At 32.1% G+C, this 17,619-nt stretch overlaps 3 protein-coding genes across 3 annotated transcripts; 1 reads left to right on the forward strand and 2 right to left on the reverse strand.

Annotated features, from left to right (window-relative positions):
• Positions 1–4,808: 4,808 nt before the first annotated feature.
• Positions 4,809–5,744, reverse strand: LOC114386342. The gene has a single exon (XM_028346333.1). It carries the CDS (start codon positions 5,454–5,456, stop codon positions 4,995–4,997), a length of 462 nt encoding a protein of 153 aa, XP_028202134.1. The 5' UTR covers positions 5,457–5,744; the 3' UTR covers positions 4,809–4,994.
• Positions 5,745–9,202: 3,458 nt separating this feature from the next.
• Positions 9,203–12,985, forward strand: LOC114387749 (mannosyl-oligosaccharide 1,2-alpha-mannosidase MNS3-like). The gene is made up of 6 exons (XM_028347957.1): positions 9,203–9,494; positions 9,705–10,669; positions 10,881–11,142; positions 11,640–11,837; positions 12,056–12,204; positions 12,369–12,985. The coding sequence occupies exons 1-6, from the start codon at positions 9,417–9,419 to the stop codon at positions 12,616–12,618; spliced, it is 1,902 nt and encodes a 633-aa protein (XP_028203758.1). The 5' UTR covers positions 9,203–9,416; the 3' UTR covers positions 12,619–12,985.
• Positions 12,829–17,348, reverse strand: LOC114387748 (potassium channel KAT3-like). The gene is made up of 11 exons (XM_028347956.1): positions 16,615–17,348; positions 16,304–16,519; positions 16,067–16,219; positions 15,905–15,962; positions 15,483–15,800; positions 14,877–15,116; positions 14,626–14,724; positions 14,489–14,521; positions 14,215–14,400; positions 13,375–14,089; positions 12,829–13,177 (listed from the first exon to the last, which is right to left on the reverse strand). The coding sequence occupies exons 1-11, from the start codon at positions 16,794–16,796 to the stop codon at positions 13,044–13,046; spliced, it is 2,334 nt and encodes a 777-aa protein (XP_028203757.1). The 5' UTR covers positions 16,797–17,348; the 3' UTR covers positions 12,829–13,043.
• Between the last annotated feature and the right edge of the window lie 271 nt (positions 17,349–17,619).

The following is a 17,619-nucleotide window of genomic DNA, read 5'->3' on the forward strand; positions in this document are numbered from 1 at the left end:
TTTTAAGCGAATAAATGACTAAAATTATATATCTTTTGGAGTGAAATGCAGAATATAAACTTCAATCATAACAAAGGGTAGGAAAGTAGAGCAAGATGCAAAAGATAAGAAAAATAAATACTTGGAGGTGGAAAATGATATTTGGTACATTTTTTTGTGGAAATGTTGGGTGTTTGACCTACCAAAATTATTCTTGATGAAATGTTAAACATTTTTTCACCATTTAAAGTTATCTCAACTATTGTCTTCATCAGTTAAACTACTACAATCATAATTTCTCGTGTGAAAGATCTTAAATCACTTAATTTCATCCCTGATCCCTTAAGAACTAAATCAAGTAATTTACTTTAAAACTAAAGATGCATAAATAAGACCATTTTATTCCTAGACATGGATTACTTAGAAGTTTCTTCCAGTTTTTAGTGTAAAAACATTGTATGCGAAGCCTGCATGTGCGCGCTAAACACACATGCAAAGTAGGATTGGTTTAAGTGATCACACGTTAAACCTCCAAACATGCGTTTAGCGCCCATACACGATACAACTAGCTTCCTACTTGGCTTCTAGTGTTGAACGCGTTGAACATGCTTATCCAATTCTTTAACATCTTCCAATCCTCTCTTGATGTATCAAAATTCTACAAAAAATGACACAAAACATTGTAAATTACCCACTTTAGCATTACTAGCATAAAAACTCAAGAGAAATTAAATTTTTATCTTTTAAAGTCAAAATAAGCATTAAGAGAGAAGAAATTAAATGATTGCTATATAATTTAAGTATACAAACTAAATATGAATAACAATTATCAAACTCCAAAAAAAAAAAAAAAAAGAACTCCTAGAGGTGAGAAAAAAGAACTTTTCTATGAAGATATATTTACATAAAAGCTCTTCCTTAAGAATTTTGTTGTTTAATCTAGTCTTACATGTGCTTACTAGAGATGTACAAAAAATTATCCTTAAAATCATTACTTTTGAAGATTATAAAGTTCTGGTCGAGAAATTAAGAGAAAATTTTAACTCTAAAATTCAGCTTTGGAGGCACATTGTAATCAAAGGTTTTTTTCCTTGAGTATGAGTAGGACAATGTATATAAATTAATTGAAATTATAGCAAGAAATAAAAGAAAAATAAGTTAATTTGAAAGTAAAAATTAGGAATGTCATATCATATGCATATTGTCCCTCAATTATATATATTAATTTGATCATATCATTAATTAATGTGAGATCATTAACACATATTTTGATGTCGAGAATTAGACATTCCAAATATGAAATTTATAAGATTGAACATTTATAAATGATTTGATCAATAACAATTCAATAATAGATGGTCCAATAGCCTAACAACAATTATTAGAATAAATTTAACCCTTCAAAATTAATTTGTAAAATAAGAATTTCATTCAACTTATATATTTTAATTTCACTGTATATCACTAATTGATATAAAATTTTCAACATATTTATTATACAACTATCTATATTTTATGGCAGTCAACATTGAATTTAATAAATACAAGTAAAAAAGTGAGATTATTAGAAATGAATATGCTAAAATATATGCGTGCCCACATAAAAAAGAGCCAGACACAAAATTATTATATACAAAATAATAAGAGATATAAAGCGTAATATCTTCTGTGGAAAAGATAGCTGTAAAACATTCGTAAATTATTGTTATAATAATTTTCTATATTTTGATCAAATTTCATTTTAAAAAATTGAAAATTTAAATATCAACACTTTATATTTTATTACTATTAAAAAAACTATCAATTAAAATAATATTTTGTAATTTAATTTATTTAATTTTATAAAAATAAGTATATAATTTATCGTCTTTTCATCTAAAGTAAATTTCAAACATAAGGTCCCATACTATTCGGGAAGCAGCTTTAAACCATATAAAGGTAATTGTTTAATCAAAGGCTTGGTTTCCTCACATCAATGACTAATCAACTTAACTTTTATTTATGCTGTCTCTAACTTTATGTAAATGATAATAAGTGGCATTAAACAGTCGCGTCCTTCAACCCCCTCGGTTCAATTCTTGTAAAACATAATTAATCCTTCGCGTTAAGTTAGCGTGCCAAATGGTAAAAACTTGTATTTTAGAATGTTAAGTAAATAAACAATATTATAACTAAAATTATAATAAATTAATATTTTGAATATATAAGTTTATTTTATTTTAATAACAAATAATTTAAATTATGATTTAAAAATATTTTTAATTATTGATATATTTAAAAATGTTGAAATTTAATATAGAAATAAAGATATATAAAAGAATATAGTAAGATAAAGTTGTGGGAGAAATGTATGAAATGTATCTCTAAATAAGAGAAGGAAGATAATATTCAGAATATAAAATTAAAAGAGTCAGGTCATATTCTCCAAATTTAAATTCTAATATATGATAAAAAAATATTCTAATATAGTATAGGAATAAATTTATGACATGCTTGGTTAACAAATAAGGGTATACTTGAATTCCTGTTTACGTTGTCAAAAAAAGATCTTGTTAATTTATATATGGTGCTCCAAATTTAATTTGGGGAGTAAACTTAATTTTATGATATGTTTGTTTAACCTCAAAAATATGTGGACACACTTATATTTTGTTTTTTTTTTAAACCAAATATTTACAAAAGTAAGACCAATGTTTTGCAAACTCTGTTTATAAAATAAAAACAACTCAAAATTAACTTTGTCAAATAACACTTATGTAAAAAAGAAAATGTTAATACTTTTTTTAGGCAGAAAATGTTAACACTTAAACATGCCTAGGTTTGGTTTTCATATTTTTTATTTATAAAATCACACACACATATTTTTTGTATGAAAGACAATTTTACTCAAGTTAAATATAAATGCAATGAGATATAAAAATTTTCTTCCAAATATTTAATCTAACTACATATTTAATACTTAAACTTGATCATTAATTAAGTTGAAATAATTATATACTTGTTGATCCAAACATTTATTGGTGTTTAGTTTGTGTACTTAAAACACTATTAGAAGCTATTTCTTGATTAATATGATTGTAATTTTTTTAGAATAAGACGAATTAATATGCAAACGACGATAATTCGAATCATATCAAACAAAAATACATTCGATGGCTCCAAAAATAAGATTAGGACCCACTCTATATTGACCATGGTTACCGTTCAATAAAAGAAAAAAGTAAATGCAATACATACTAGTAAAGAAAGATTAGCATTAATTTATCATGGTTTTAAATTACCATCTAGGGTCTTAATTTGCCACGGCCGCAATATATCCTTTTTTTTTTTGTTGTGACTGCAATTACAGTCGCATAAACGGTCATTTATTGCAGTACTAATTAAAGATTTTAGCAGTTAATTAATTATTATAGCCGTAATTGTAATCACAATTTAAAACATTACTGCGATAAATTCATTTTCTCTTCATATTATCTTCACACACTTCATTTGTTACTATTGGTGGCATTAGCTTTTGATGTGCTGCCCTCTTTTGTTGTTTTTTCTTTGTTAGTTGTTTACTTTGTTTTTGGGATGCAAGTACCTTTAGTTTCATAAAAAAAAAGTATCATACATAACACATTATAAATTATTAATCACTTTAGTTTAGTAGTCACAATTGAAAGGAGACAGCTTTTTATCTTGACTCTTTGATGCTGCCGAAATGTTTTGTTACTTGGAAAGATAATCAAAATTTTCATATATTTATTATTGTGACATGGATCCGACTTGAGTGGCACATCGTCTAGAGAGCCGTCCCTACAATGCATAATACATTAATTGGATGCAAGAACAAAGTAAACGCCACGAAACTTGAAGGAAGGGGATTCAGACATAAGACATAGTACTTTTGCTTTCCCCAACGATGCAAATTCACTTGCCTTTCTCTCATTCTCCTTCTCTCTCGTGCACTTACCGCAGATTTTTCCAAAATTCGAATTCGACCAAAAATTCTTCTATAGTATATGAAATTCATTTATTGGAAGAAAGAAACATAGTGTATACTTCAATGATAACAGACATATCTAGTCTTTAACTGAATGATGAGCTCGCACGCCTTAGAAGTTATTTCAATTGGACAAATCTAATATATGAAAAAGAGAGAGAAAATAGTCTATTCATTAATAGATTTTACGGCTAATTATTTAATCACAATTTGTTGAACTTATCAGGAGTGATAAGTTATTGACTTTTTTTTTTTTATAATTTCTTATTGATTGAACTTTTTTGCACTATAAAAAAATGAAAAATATTTTGTAACGATGAAATTACTATTAAAGTAATTAACACCGGTAAATAATTGGTTTTTATAATAATTTTTTTTACATAATTATCTTAAAAGTTATACTTATCATAACTTTTTATTAATTAAAGTTTTACACGGTAGAAATTAAACTAAAAAAATAATCAACAGAAACAAAAAATATATTGTAACGATTAAATCACTATCACAATAATCATATAAACAATAATTTTTTTTTACTTTTACAATAATTATATTAAAAGGCATACCTACTTTACTATACGAGTCTTAATTGGTTCAATTTTTACACCGTAAAAAAATTAAACTAGAAAAAGAAGCCAAAACCAAGAACGGGAAAATATACTGTAAAACAATCCCTATTACATACTGTAGCAATGAAAATTATAAGAACCAAAAGCTAATAAGCTTCACTGATTTATTACACTATACATTTTGTGAAGGTTTATTGTCTTTTTATATGTGACAACATGAACATAAGGCAAGAAAAAACGAAAACAGTGAGTAATTATAGTCATGGAGAAAGTGATGCAATGCAAGAAATAAGGGATCAAAAGCAATGATCAATATATTGTAGCCCTTTCCTCATCTTTCTAATCTGAATGCTCCACGTGTATGATGATGCTATAATTATACATATATCTTTATAAAAATAGTGAAGAAGTGACGGCTGTTATAATGTGTGGGAAATGAACCTTTAAATGTTGCAAACTCATCAAGGTTGTTGTGAAGTAGTGGTACTGAAATGGCAGCGGAAGGATGAAACCGAATTGGGTTGATCATTGTGGCAAGGTGAGGAACCAGAAGGAGGGACAAAACCCTTTGGGAGCATAACGGAGAAAGCTCGTGATGAGTCTCGTGTCTGTTGTAGGTTCTTGACCATCTTCTTTCTGTGCTTCATCATCATCATGTTCTTGCTGTTTCTCTTTATTCTTCTCTTCTTGAAGCGTTGTTCTTGTTTGCTCAAAGAGGTACTGGAGTCTGTGTTCTTGAGGTAGAAAACTTGGTGGTAGTGGATAGGGTTGGTGGTTGAAGAAGAAGAAGAAGGGTTTTGGGGTTGGAGTTGGTTCTCTTGGGTGGAGGAAGAAGAGGAAGAAGAAGCAGTGTAAGAAATGAGGAAGAGAGTGAACAGTGTTATTGTGCACATGCATTTGAAGCTTTGACTGAGATTTCCCATGAGAAAAAGTGTTGAGAAAGAAGAGGCTAGTGAGTTTTGTAGTGCATATTACGTAAAGCAGGGAATGAATGAATTATGGATGTGAGAGCGCCGAGATTGAAGATTAACGGGAATTCCAATGGGTGGTTGAGGCTTTTGAGACGATAATAATAAAGGGAGAAAAAGGAGAGTGGAGATCGATCAATTCTTCACTCCCTATGTCAAAGTTTAAGACTTGTTGAAAGATGGGATCAATTTGTGGGTTATATGTAACATATTGCTGTCCTATCTATACTTTTTCATAACATAACATGTATTGGATTCTTATTCAATTAAGATAAGTGACTGGAGGTTATAAAGTGATACTTGATCTTTCTAAACTCTTGATTCAATTTATTTTGTAATTTTTTTAATTAATTACACTGAAGATGATCAATTAATATTATATTAATTTCTATTACTACCTCATTCAAAGTAATAGAGCAAATTTAATAGGAAAATAAATCACAAATATATGGGAGGAAAAGAGTACTTAATTATCCTAAATAGTTTTTCTTTTTCTTTTTATACAAATTGTGTCCCGTACCTCTCTATTATTTTACATCTCTTGTAATGCCGTTAAGAATCATACAGTTAATTGAAGGGCATCGGAAGTGATTCATCGAGCATAAGGTGTGACTGTAGTTTACTCAATAAATTACATAAAGTATATTTATATAAATATTATATTAATAGAATTAGTTAAATGCTTCCTTAGTATTTGTTTTATCACCACTCTCATTAAAATTGGAATTCAACTTATAATTATAATTTCATGCTTTATTTTTTGTTCACGATCCAAATATTTTTCTTTTTAATTTTGTAGGAATTTTAATTTAGCCAAATAGAAATCATAAAATAAATTATAATATATATATATATATATATATATATAATATTTACGTAGAGATTTTTGAAAAGGACCGGAATGTAGATATTTTTGAAGATATAATATGGTGTTTGTGGTTCATATCCTCAACTAGATTCATTTAATGTATCAAGTTCTTACTATGGAGCATTATGCGGTTCATCCCAAACCCTCAAAGCTAGATTGGTAACTTGGAATCCTCCTATTGGTGATGTTATAAAACTCAATGTGGATAGTAGCAGCAGTCTCAGTATAATCCTGGCATATCTCGCTTCGGTGGTATCATAACCAACTCTTGTGGGGAATGGCTCTAGCTCGGACTTTGGTGGTAAATGTGACTTTAATTTACTACTAATATGCATGCTGAGCTTATGGTAATCTATAGTGGGTTGCAGGTTACTTGCGATGACTGAGTTTGGGAATGTAATATATGTGAAACTGATTCTTTGATGGCTCACGATCTACTCATTATTGATGGCTACCTTCCTTGGCATGCTTATGCAATGATTCTTAATTAATAAAATCAAGGCTTTTGATAGCCAACAATGGCAACTCTTATTTCAGCACATCCTAAGAGAAGGTAACCAATGCACATACTGGTTAGCAAAGAATGGATCTTCGAGAACAACTCAGTTTGTTTGGTGGTAGCCCTCCACAATTGCACTCTCTTGTTAGATCTTAATCTCTTTTGTATCTTTCTCACTGATAAGAAAAAAAAATATTACTTTTCAAACATAATTTTGTCACAATAAAATTGATTATATGTGGAGTTAGATTCCACTATGGCAATCCAAATGTTAAACGATGGTTGTAGTAGTAGGACTCACTATTGTTTCACGCTCTACTAATAAAGTAAATTACATTAACTACTTCAAAAATATTGTCAAAGTACACAAACTTCTTATGCTTTTATCTACTTCTGCATTAACCTTCATTTTTTAAAAATCTATAATATATATTACACTAATTCCCTTTAATTGTTTAAAAAACATTACATGCATTGTATTCTTCCTATAAGGAAGACTGTAAATAAATGTTAAAGACAAAGTTAATTTGTGTAATTTCATAAAACTTTTTAAATAGTTAGTGTAATGTACTCTTAATAATATTAATATTACAGGCACTGTTGTACAAGATCAAATTGTTAGTTGTGATCATATCCTTTCGAGAAGAAAATCAAGTTACAAATTTGCTTGCAAATTAAGTATCAAATGGGGTGTTCCGGGCGACTGTTCACCAAGAATACAGGTTTCTACAAAACCGTAAGATCATGTATGAATGTTGATATGTCTGTCTAGTGTTGAGAATGTGCCATGTTAGTTTTCAAACTTTTAGTAGATAAGATAAAATGAACTTTTTCTTTTCTTTTCCATTTTATTAGTGTAAAAGTTGGATTCATATCTTTCCTATTAATTAAATAAAAGGTAACAAAATATTTTTCATATTACTTTGTAAAGAAAATATTAAATAAGAAAGTAAATATATTTAATTAATGTCTTAAAAGTATAAAATGTATTGTGTGGGTTCAAATCTGCATTGAATTCAAATCTCTTTAAGTTAATGTGGCAGATCTACATTGAATTCAAATATCTTCAAGTTCAATTTAAGAGGATCGTAAGTGTCATGCAAGGATTTTCAAACTGTACAATCAATTAAAAGACTACTGCAATACTAGAATAGTAACAAAAATGACTCTAAATTTCTCTTATCCTCAAGTGAGCTAATGCTATAATCAATTATATGCCTATTATAATCAATTAAGTGTATACAAACTTATGTTTTAATCCCTGCACTATGTATTTAATTGATTGAATGAATTGAGTGTGACATGATTAAACCATTATTTTTTTATTTGTAATCTATTTTATTTTAATCCGAATCAAACAATCTTATATTTTCCTTCTATTTCTTTTAAACTAAATAACAAAAAATTCTACCATATTGTTTTTATTTCTCTTTTCTTCCCTCACTTGGTTTTTTTAATTCACTCTATTTTTTTCCTAGCTAACGGAGTACGTGTATTGCTGTCAATGCCATGTAGGTAGGAGAAGTATTGCCAATGGGAACGATCATTTTGTCAACACATGATATGACAACTAGTCACACGTTTAAGTTTATTTATCTCCATAGTCTGTTACAATACACTTTATTTATTAAGTAATAATTATCGCATTTTAAAATTTAATTTGATACATTAACCAATTAGACGCGAATTCAGCGTCACCCCGTAAGGTATTGCAGAATCAACCGGACTTCTATCCTAAGAGATCTGATATGACTAAAAAAACAATAAAGTTTTTAGGTAAATAATTAATTATAATATTAAATCCTATTAAAGAAAAAAAAGAGTTGAATATATTTTCTAATTCTAAATTATTTTATAAAAAAAAATTCGCTGCAAAAGAAATTCTTCCTTTTAAGTATTTAGTATATCCTAATAAAATATTAAAGATTTGTAACAATTTTTTTTAACGAAGAAGATTTGTAACAACTACTACAAGAAAATAAGAATATACTTGCCCATAATTAAAATGTTAAATTAGTTTCTTGTGCTGTAATTTATTATTTAATTTCAATTTAGTTTTTTAATTTTTTTTAGTTTAATTTATTATTTTAATTTTTAAAATTGATTTAATTTAGTTTTTTAGTTTATTTTGATTTTAATTTAATTCTATGATTTTTAAAATCAATTTATGCTCTTGAATAATATATATTTTACAATGATTTAAATTTTTTTAACAGTTTTAAACTGTCATAAAATATGATCTTTTATAAATTAGACGAAAAGATAAAATAAAATAAATTTAAAGAACTAAAAAAACTAATTTAATCTAATTAAAACGTAATAGTCATTAGTGGATGCGTTAGAAGAAAGAAAGAAAATTATAGGAGATGCACCCATTGATCTGAAAGTTCCTGTCAGACATCCCTCTTCCCACAGCGGAGAAATCTGTCTCTGGTCGCATGAGATGATGCTACATAAGCCTAGTATCCTACGCAATCGAATTCCCAGCTAAATTGTCTCTTTGTCTCAATTAGGAATTAGAATTGCTGATCGGATCCAACACAACACCATGTCCAAGTCTCTGCCCTACTCCACCAAAGATGTTGACTACGACAACGCCAAGTTTCGCCCCCGTTCTTTCTTCAAGGTATTCATTCCTTTGCTTTTCAATTAAGATCCCAAAGTCTTCGTTTTGCCCAATACCTACCTTCCTTATCTGCATCTATTCCTCGAATCCTGATTGCAATTCTCTATCATCTTCCCATTTGTTTCACCTCATATTCCTTGCAGTTTTTATCTATGTGAATTTGTGATGAACATTTGATGTTTAGTTGTTTGCTATGTGTTTGTTTTCCAGGTTGCTACTCAGAACTTACTCACCAGTAACCTAAGGCGTGATTGTGGTAGCTGTAGTACAGGGAAGTTTCTGTTTTTGATATTGATCTTTGGTGTTGCTTATCTTATGCTGGCACATACGAGTTCAGGCGGTGTAGTTTCTGATGATGAAGCAATTGTGAATAGAAACAGTTACGCAAATAGCAGCATTGTTAATGGTGCTGGCAAAATAAAGAGGTTCTGGAGACGGCCGCCGAGGCTTCCTCCTAGATTATCGCCGGATGAAAAGGGAAGTGGTAATGGAAATGACCATGTATCGGGGAATCCGGATGTTGTTAGGTCAATGTGGATTGCTAGGCAAAAGAAAGTCAAGGAAGCTTTCGTTCATGCTTGGTCTGGATACAAGAAATTTGCCATGGGTTACGATGAACTTATGCCGCTCAGCCAGCATGGAATTGATGGATTAGGAGGGTTGGGTGCTACGGTGGTGGATGCTCTCGACACGGCTATGATCATGGGTCTTGATGAGGTTGTGGCTGAAGCTGGATCCTGGGTTGAAGAACACCTTTCTGAGAGAATTAGTAAAAAGGGTCAAGTGAATTTATTTGAAACCACGATACGGGTTTTGGGTGGGCTTTTAAGTGCGTACCATCTAAGTGGTGGGGAGAAAGGAACGAACTTAACTCATGCAGGACCTAAACCAGCAGTTTATCTAGAAACTGCTAAGGATTTGGCTGACCGTCTGCTATCTGCTTTTACGGCCAGTCCAACTGCTATTCCGTTTAGTGATGTTATTCTGCATGAAAAGTCAGCCCATCCAGCTCCCGGAGGACTGAGTAGCACATCGGAAGTTTCCACTTTACAGCTTGAGTTTAATTATCTCAGTCAGATATCTGGTGATCAGAAATATAGTTTGGAAGCAATGAAAGTCATGGAGCACATGAAGACTCTTCCAAAGATTGAAGGACTAGTTCCTATCTACATTAGGTATTAAACTGAATATAATTTGATCAGTGTATTTGGATATTAATCTTCACTTGGAGTAATTCTTAATAAATCTTTTGATTTGTTTTTATTCAATTACTTCTTTGATCACCCACCCCAATTGTTTTTTTTTTATCACCTTTAGGCTTGTGTCTTTTTTTCTTTTCTCATCATTTTCTACTGACATTTAGATATCTCTAATAACTAAATGCAGCCCTCATTCTGGTGAGTTTAGTGGAGAAAATATTAGACTGGGATCTCGTGGGGACAGTTACTATGAGTACTTAATCAAAGTATGGCTTCAGAGTGGAGCAAGTAGCAATAGTAATACATCATACCTATATGAAATGTATAATGAAGCAATGAATGGTGTTAGACATCTTCTTGTTCGGAAATCAATTCCAAATGGACTAGTTTTTGTCGGAGAATTGCCTTATGGATCTAACAGTAATTTCAGCCCAAAAATGGATCACCTGGTATGCAGTACTTTCTAATTTTCAAGTTTGGCATTGCATACAAATATTTTGTGCTACAGTAGTTGCTTGAGAATATCATTAAGTAGAAATAGTGCAAAAGAATTGATCCAGTTATTGTGCCATATATAATATGCTGCACTTGCATACAATGTCTGACAATACTGAACCGTGGATTACTGGATTGGTTTGTTATCAGACATTATTTATTTGTATTTGATGTATGTGAAAAATGAAATTCAAATTTTATATTGCCTGTGGAATTCAAAATTTTTAACAGATTTCCTTCAACTGTGAATTGGACTCTGATCATAAAAAACATCAAATAGAAGTTCAGTTTAGTAGAAAGTATCTTTTCTGTTATTTGCTTATTTATTCTGCTCTCATTTTTTATCTTGTGAAAATTCAAGTTATGTGCTTTGATCATAAGTAAGAGGTGTCTGGTAAATGTTGACATGTATCTACTAACATTGATGTAAAATTTGATGCTGCCCTTTCAGGTGTGTTTCCTACCTGGTACACTTGCAATTGGTGCCACTAAAGGCCTTACAAAGAAACAGGCAATGAAAAACAATATGCTTAACTTTGAAGACCTAGAAAATTTGAAGCTAGCAGAAGATCTGACTAAAACATGCTTTGAAATGTATGCAGTAACTTCAACTGGTCTTGCTCCTGAAATTGCTTACTTTCATACTGAGGTTAGTGGATTTTTATGGCATTTTGGATTTCATCAATTGATAAAAGATCACAAAAAAAAAATAAAAAATGCAGCAATGCATCTCATTATCTACTAATGTCCTCCCATTTCTGTTGTATGATTCTGCTTATGGGAAGCATTTGTTTTTCTACTGCATTTCTACATAGCAAGAATAGAGACATGACATCTAGCCTCTAATTTTATGCTTTTCATACCCAGGAATTTTCTGAACAAGGTCATGATGGAGGAAATAAGAGCTCGGAATTTGTTAATGACATCATTATAAAACCTGCTGACCGTCACAATCTTTTGAGACCTGAGACTGTGGAGTCATTGTTTGTTTTGTACCGTATCACAGAAGATCCAAAGTATGCTTTCTCCCTTTCTTATGTATAAAATTAGTTTATATTTCTATTGCTTCTGGCCATGTGTAAGAAACAGTGAAAACAAGCTTAATTTTGTTTTTCCTGTTCTTTTTTTAAAAATCTTTTTTTTCTTTGAAATAATCAGATATGAATATTTTGTCTTACAGATATCGTGAATGGGGTTGGCAAATCTTTGAAGCTTTTGAAAAGCACACAAAGGTTGATACTGGTGGATATTGTTCTCTGGACGATGTAACTATTGTTCCTCCTCATAGAAGAGACAAAATGGAGACTTTTTTTCTAGGAGAAACACTTAAGTATTTTTACTTGCTTTTCGCGGACAGCTCTCTTATTCCTTTGGATAAATTTGTTTTTAACACAGAAGCACATCCTATACCAATCAATTTGAAGAAATGAGTATATTCATCAAAGGCATTCAACACAGTTATTAAAAATACAGACCCTGTCACCCTGGTCTCACAGAGATGCTTCTTTGAAGTCAGTCTCTCTTACTCTGACCAAGAGTACTTCTGGTTGTAAAGGAATTGATTAGCTGGGTTCTCAGTGATAATAAAAACTGTGAAATATTGTTCGAATCATGCAACACATCAGCAAACACATTTAAGAGACCGTCAAATGATTATGACTCATTTTCTTGGATTTATAACTGACCCTATCTAAATGAGATTGTAAAATTTTGTTTCAAGTCATGGACAAAGAGCAGCTTTTGTAATCGAATTGTATGATTTTCCAATATGCTTATGGATGCTTAGCATTTTTGTGATTTGGTTGATTACACAATTATCATTACATTCCTAAAGATGCTATCTATGTTGGTAACATCATGAACTCAAATCTTCATCACCGCTGCACAGAAGAAAGAGATGATCTCCATCCCGGATGACATTTATGTCATCTATCTCTGCATTCTCTGTATTAATTACTTTTATAGGGTTGAAGCCACCAAATTTGGCATCTGCAGTTTTGCAAGTTTATGGTTAGGAGAAAGTAAAAGCAGTAAAAAGTTATACTCTTAGTGTGTTCAGAATACTGCATCTGTTTTTTGCAGCATCCCTATACATAAAGTTGATCCTCTGTGTATGTGAAACTATTATTGCTGTTATATAGGTTCATGTATCATAGTTTTTTTTTTTACCCGAGGGCAAAGCTTACCGGCAATTTTGAGCAGCTCTTGTAATGAATCAGGCAGGATTATTAATTTTCCATGCTGACCTCGTGAGGTACTCCTGCTGTGTAGCAAGTGGATTGTTACTCTCTTCTTGGTGAGCCTTGCCGATTCTCTATCACTTGGACAGTTAGAATTTCTTGAATTGCAGTTTGTATTTATTTTCTCTAATGGGAACTTGATAGATCTAATACCATCTTGCCTTGTGTTTCTGGTGGAGCCATTTCTGTCAAGGTCAAGGATTTCTGGCTCCGCTATCTCTATTCTATATTCATCTAACTTCTCGTTTTCACAACTCATTTTTTGGTCACAAATGCTCTTGTTTTTCGGCTGTTTTACTCGAGCTTTTTGTGTCCACCCTATGGAATTTGGGTTAGGATGTGCATCTCTTCCAAGCAGAATTTCAACAATGTCTAGATTCCCTTTGTGTGCAGGGGCATGAGGATCTCTTCTAACATGCTCAAGGATCACGTTATGTTTAGGGACTAAATGATCATCATTAGTCACTTTACGCAAACTGGTCTCCGAGTTCCTAATATCTAAGCACTCTCCTTCATGCATTAATGAATGCTCAGGTGAATTATTAGTACACTCGTGAGAAAAGTTTCCTCTCGTGTTACCTCCTTGAAGCACTTCATGTGTAAGCCGTCCAGAATCTGTGCATGGATATTCAAAGCCAAAACCTTCAAGCCCCTTTAATCTCTGTCAATACAAGATAACATGTGGTTTAGGAACCTGTTATTGTTGAGGGGGGATATTCAATAAATGAAACTTATACTATATATTCCCCATGTTTTGAGTTTAGAGGCCTTCAATATCCTAATTACCATTAAAAGGTTATCCATTGTAATTTGTGCGTCTCCTGGATTTGCGTGTAAGACATTCATTAAGGATGTTTTGTTGATTCTTAAAATCTGAGAAAGTTCTGTGGTCCGAACTGTGAAAGGCTGTGGTATATGATATAAAACTCCAATCTCTCCAAATGCATCTACTGCAACTGCCTTCCCGTGAACCTGAATTGTTTAATGTAGACAGAAAGTTATATTCAGTTATTTCATATTATGAACATAAACAAAAACACCATGAGTTGAATATTTTTACATGATCATGCCCATCCATGTAGCGAACCAGATCCTGCAACAAAACACCATTTGAAAAGATTTTTTTGTGTCAATATGCATTCTCCAAGATTAATTAATGGCTACTAACTAGATCATTCATGATTTAAGCTAACTCACCACTGCCCCTGAAACCAGCACATAAAGTTCTGTAGATGACTCGTTTTGCAGCATCACATCTTCCTTAGGTGGGAAATACTCAGCTTCCATATCTGAAACCTATTATTACAGGGTTATTTGGGTCAGATATTGAGATATCTTGTAACATTAGTTCTTTGCTCTTGGCCAAAGAAGAAGAACACAGAAGGAACAAAAAAATGTCACCATAATATTAATAAAAACAAACAAGGCATGCGGGGTATTAGTATTACCAGTTGGAAAAGGAAATCATGTGAGACTCCTTGGAAAAGGTAGACCTTTTGCACGACAGGAAAAAACAGATGGTGTGCAATGCTTGAACGAATTGCCTTTGGAAGATCATTCAATGTTTCTTGCTGCTTCAGTCCTTCTGTTTTGAACCTTAAACATATATGTGACAACATTTGATCCTGAATGCGATGGGGCAAATGATTTCTTGAAGCAAATTCAGAAGCTGCTTTGACTGTGTCCCTCTGTGGCACCAAAACCAATCCCCTCTTCATTAGAGAGAAGAAATAAAATTCCTCTTATCTGAATGAGTTTTTTTTTTTTTTTATAATTTTATTGGAAAGGAAATGATTAGTTATTGCTGAAGTGCAACATACCATGAAACTAACAGGAAAATTATGCAAGATTTTCTGTTTCAAATATAATACCAAAATGTGGGGCCTACAGAATATTTAAAAGTAGCCTTTTGAACACTGTCTTGGATAGTGACTTTGAAGAGTATTATTAAATGAGAAACAGAGTTCAGTTTAGTCTAACACATGTATAATAATTGGCACTGACAAATTGAGCAGTAGCAGAATAGAAAAAAACTCAAGTTTGAGAGTACATACAAAATTTCTGGTACGGCTGGTCCAGTGGACTACAAGGTTAGTCATGTTTCCAATGATGTATGATGTTAAACCCAAGTTGAACAGCATGTAAGCTATATCAAACAGCATCTCTCTCGTGTTCTCAGCATGTAAATCCCCATAGCCTGTGGTAGTAAGAGTGACAATGGACCAGTATATTGCAGTGACATATCTGTCCCAAAGATTTTCTTCTTTGAAATTTGGGTACACTGCACCAATCCATGTTCTTTTAGAATCTGGATACCTATCTGCAATGAGATAGTTAAAGCATCCCGCACAGTGCACCGCGAACAAGGTCACCTGAAATTTTTATGAAAAGTGGCAATTCAGTTCTACAAAGTACCTTGAGATTATTACAGGAAGAATAACAAAGCAAATATATGATTTGAACTCTAGTGGCTTACAGCAATGAGCTTTGTGCACCTAGTCCAAAAATAATTGAAGCGAATGTCCTTTTCAAGTCTGAAAGCAAAACAAAGGAGCTAGTGAGCACTGTCATATTATTGTAATTAGAAGCCTATGATGAAAACCATAACCATAAAGTTGAATATGACATGATGGTAAACCTTGCAAACAGAGCACTGACTCGTCTCAACCGCCATAATCGAAACATGTTAAAAACTTTGAAGCCAAGCTCACTGCTATTATTAAAGAGGAAGCTGAAGGATTGAAATGGTATTGTTGAGCAGACATCAAAACCAAACCAGGTAGATATGTACCTGCAAGTTTGGTTGAGCTATGTGAAGTAAGCAGAGTTGTTGTAGCATCATCTTAGTTTTGAAGAAGAGTTTATGGACATTCACCTGATTGCAATCTTCTTTGGATCATCAACAAGAAGATAAGAATGTCGATCAGGGTATGCAACAAAGAATGTCAACACTATGTCAATGACAAAGAAGCCATTGACAATGTTGTCTACGATGAATAGAGCATCTTCCTTGTAAGGAAGAAAGGCAAACTCAAATGGGCAAATCCAAGCTGAGTATATGACTAGAACAACCAGTACCAACTCCCAAGCCCTGTAATAAAAGTACATGAGAAGATGCAGGCACAAAAAATATTCATAAGAGTTTTGTATCTTGTTGTGACTACATGTAAAGGTTCATCACATCACCTATAGCGAGGATTGAAAGGGGAGATTATGTATCTTCTAAGTCTAGTTTCCTGGTTTAATCTAGCTCCAAGAGATGGAAGGAGATCATCATTGGCCAAAAAGCTTCCATGGGGAATATTTCCCGTTTGGAATTCATCTTGCCAGAACCTCTGGAAGAAGTTTTTAGCACAAGAAACCGACATGTGTGCTTGAATTTGAATCCTCAAGGCTACAGTAGAGGTAGTTAAGTGTTCATGGGGTTGAATTGAATCCTCAGGAATTGGCCATATTTATAGTCAGGTTGTTGACTTGGATGCACCGGGTTTAGACCACTTTTATTTTTGTTTTTTCTTCCTTACTTTTTCCTTATGTAGCCTATGATAAAGGGATAATCAGGAAGCTTATGCAACTAATGCCAAATAGAAGATATACAAGGTTGTAGTAAAAACTTGTTGGAAAAATCCTTCATCTTGTCTCAACAAATAAGATTGACAAAATGGAAGAAGAGTGGCGGATGAATGATAGAGCCCGGCAAGTGGCAGACAAGAGAGTATAGACTTTGTGAAATGCAGTTGCAGACAATTTTGTACTACTAGGGGATACCAATAAGGTGCATATGGTATTTCTTGCTGCATATATGGTGGTGCTATTGGTGGCCGTGGGGTTGGGTTTGGTCGATGTGGTGGTAGCTCCATCACTACATATAGGGGTTGGAAATAATATAATAAAAATATATCCTTTTTTTCTTTAGAGGAATATATTCAGGATGAAACATATTGGAATTGGTTAGTGTTTAGTTTACATTTCAAAGGACAGACCAGACAGAGAGTAGAATGAGTGGGGATTCTATGTAAATATGACACGTGGGCCAGTTAGGCTTTTTTCTAGGGGGGTGTAACACACTAATACTTGTCCAAAACCCACTAACAGAAAATCTCAATTACCAATTAATGTTGCTGATTATCACAATTCCTTCATGTGCTAATTCATCTTCTTTCTTTTTGTTTGTAGTTTTGGATTGGCCGA

This window comes from Glycine soja, chromosome 15, assembly GCF_004193775.1.
Source record: "Glycine soja cultivar W05 chromosome 15, ASM419377v2, whole genome shotgun sequence".
Classification (NCBI taxonomy): domain Eukaryota; kingdom Viridiplantae; phylum Streptophyta; class Magnoliopsida; order Fabales; family Fabaceae; genus Glycine; species Glycine soja.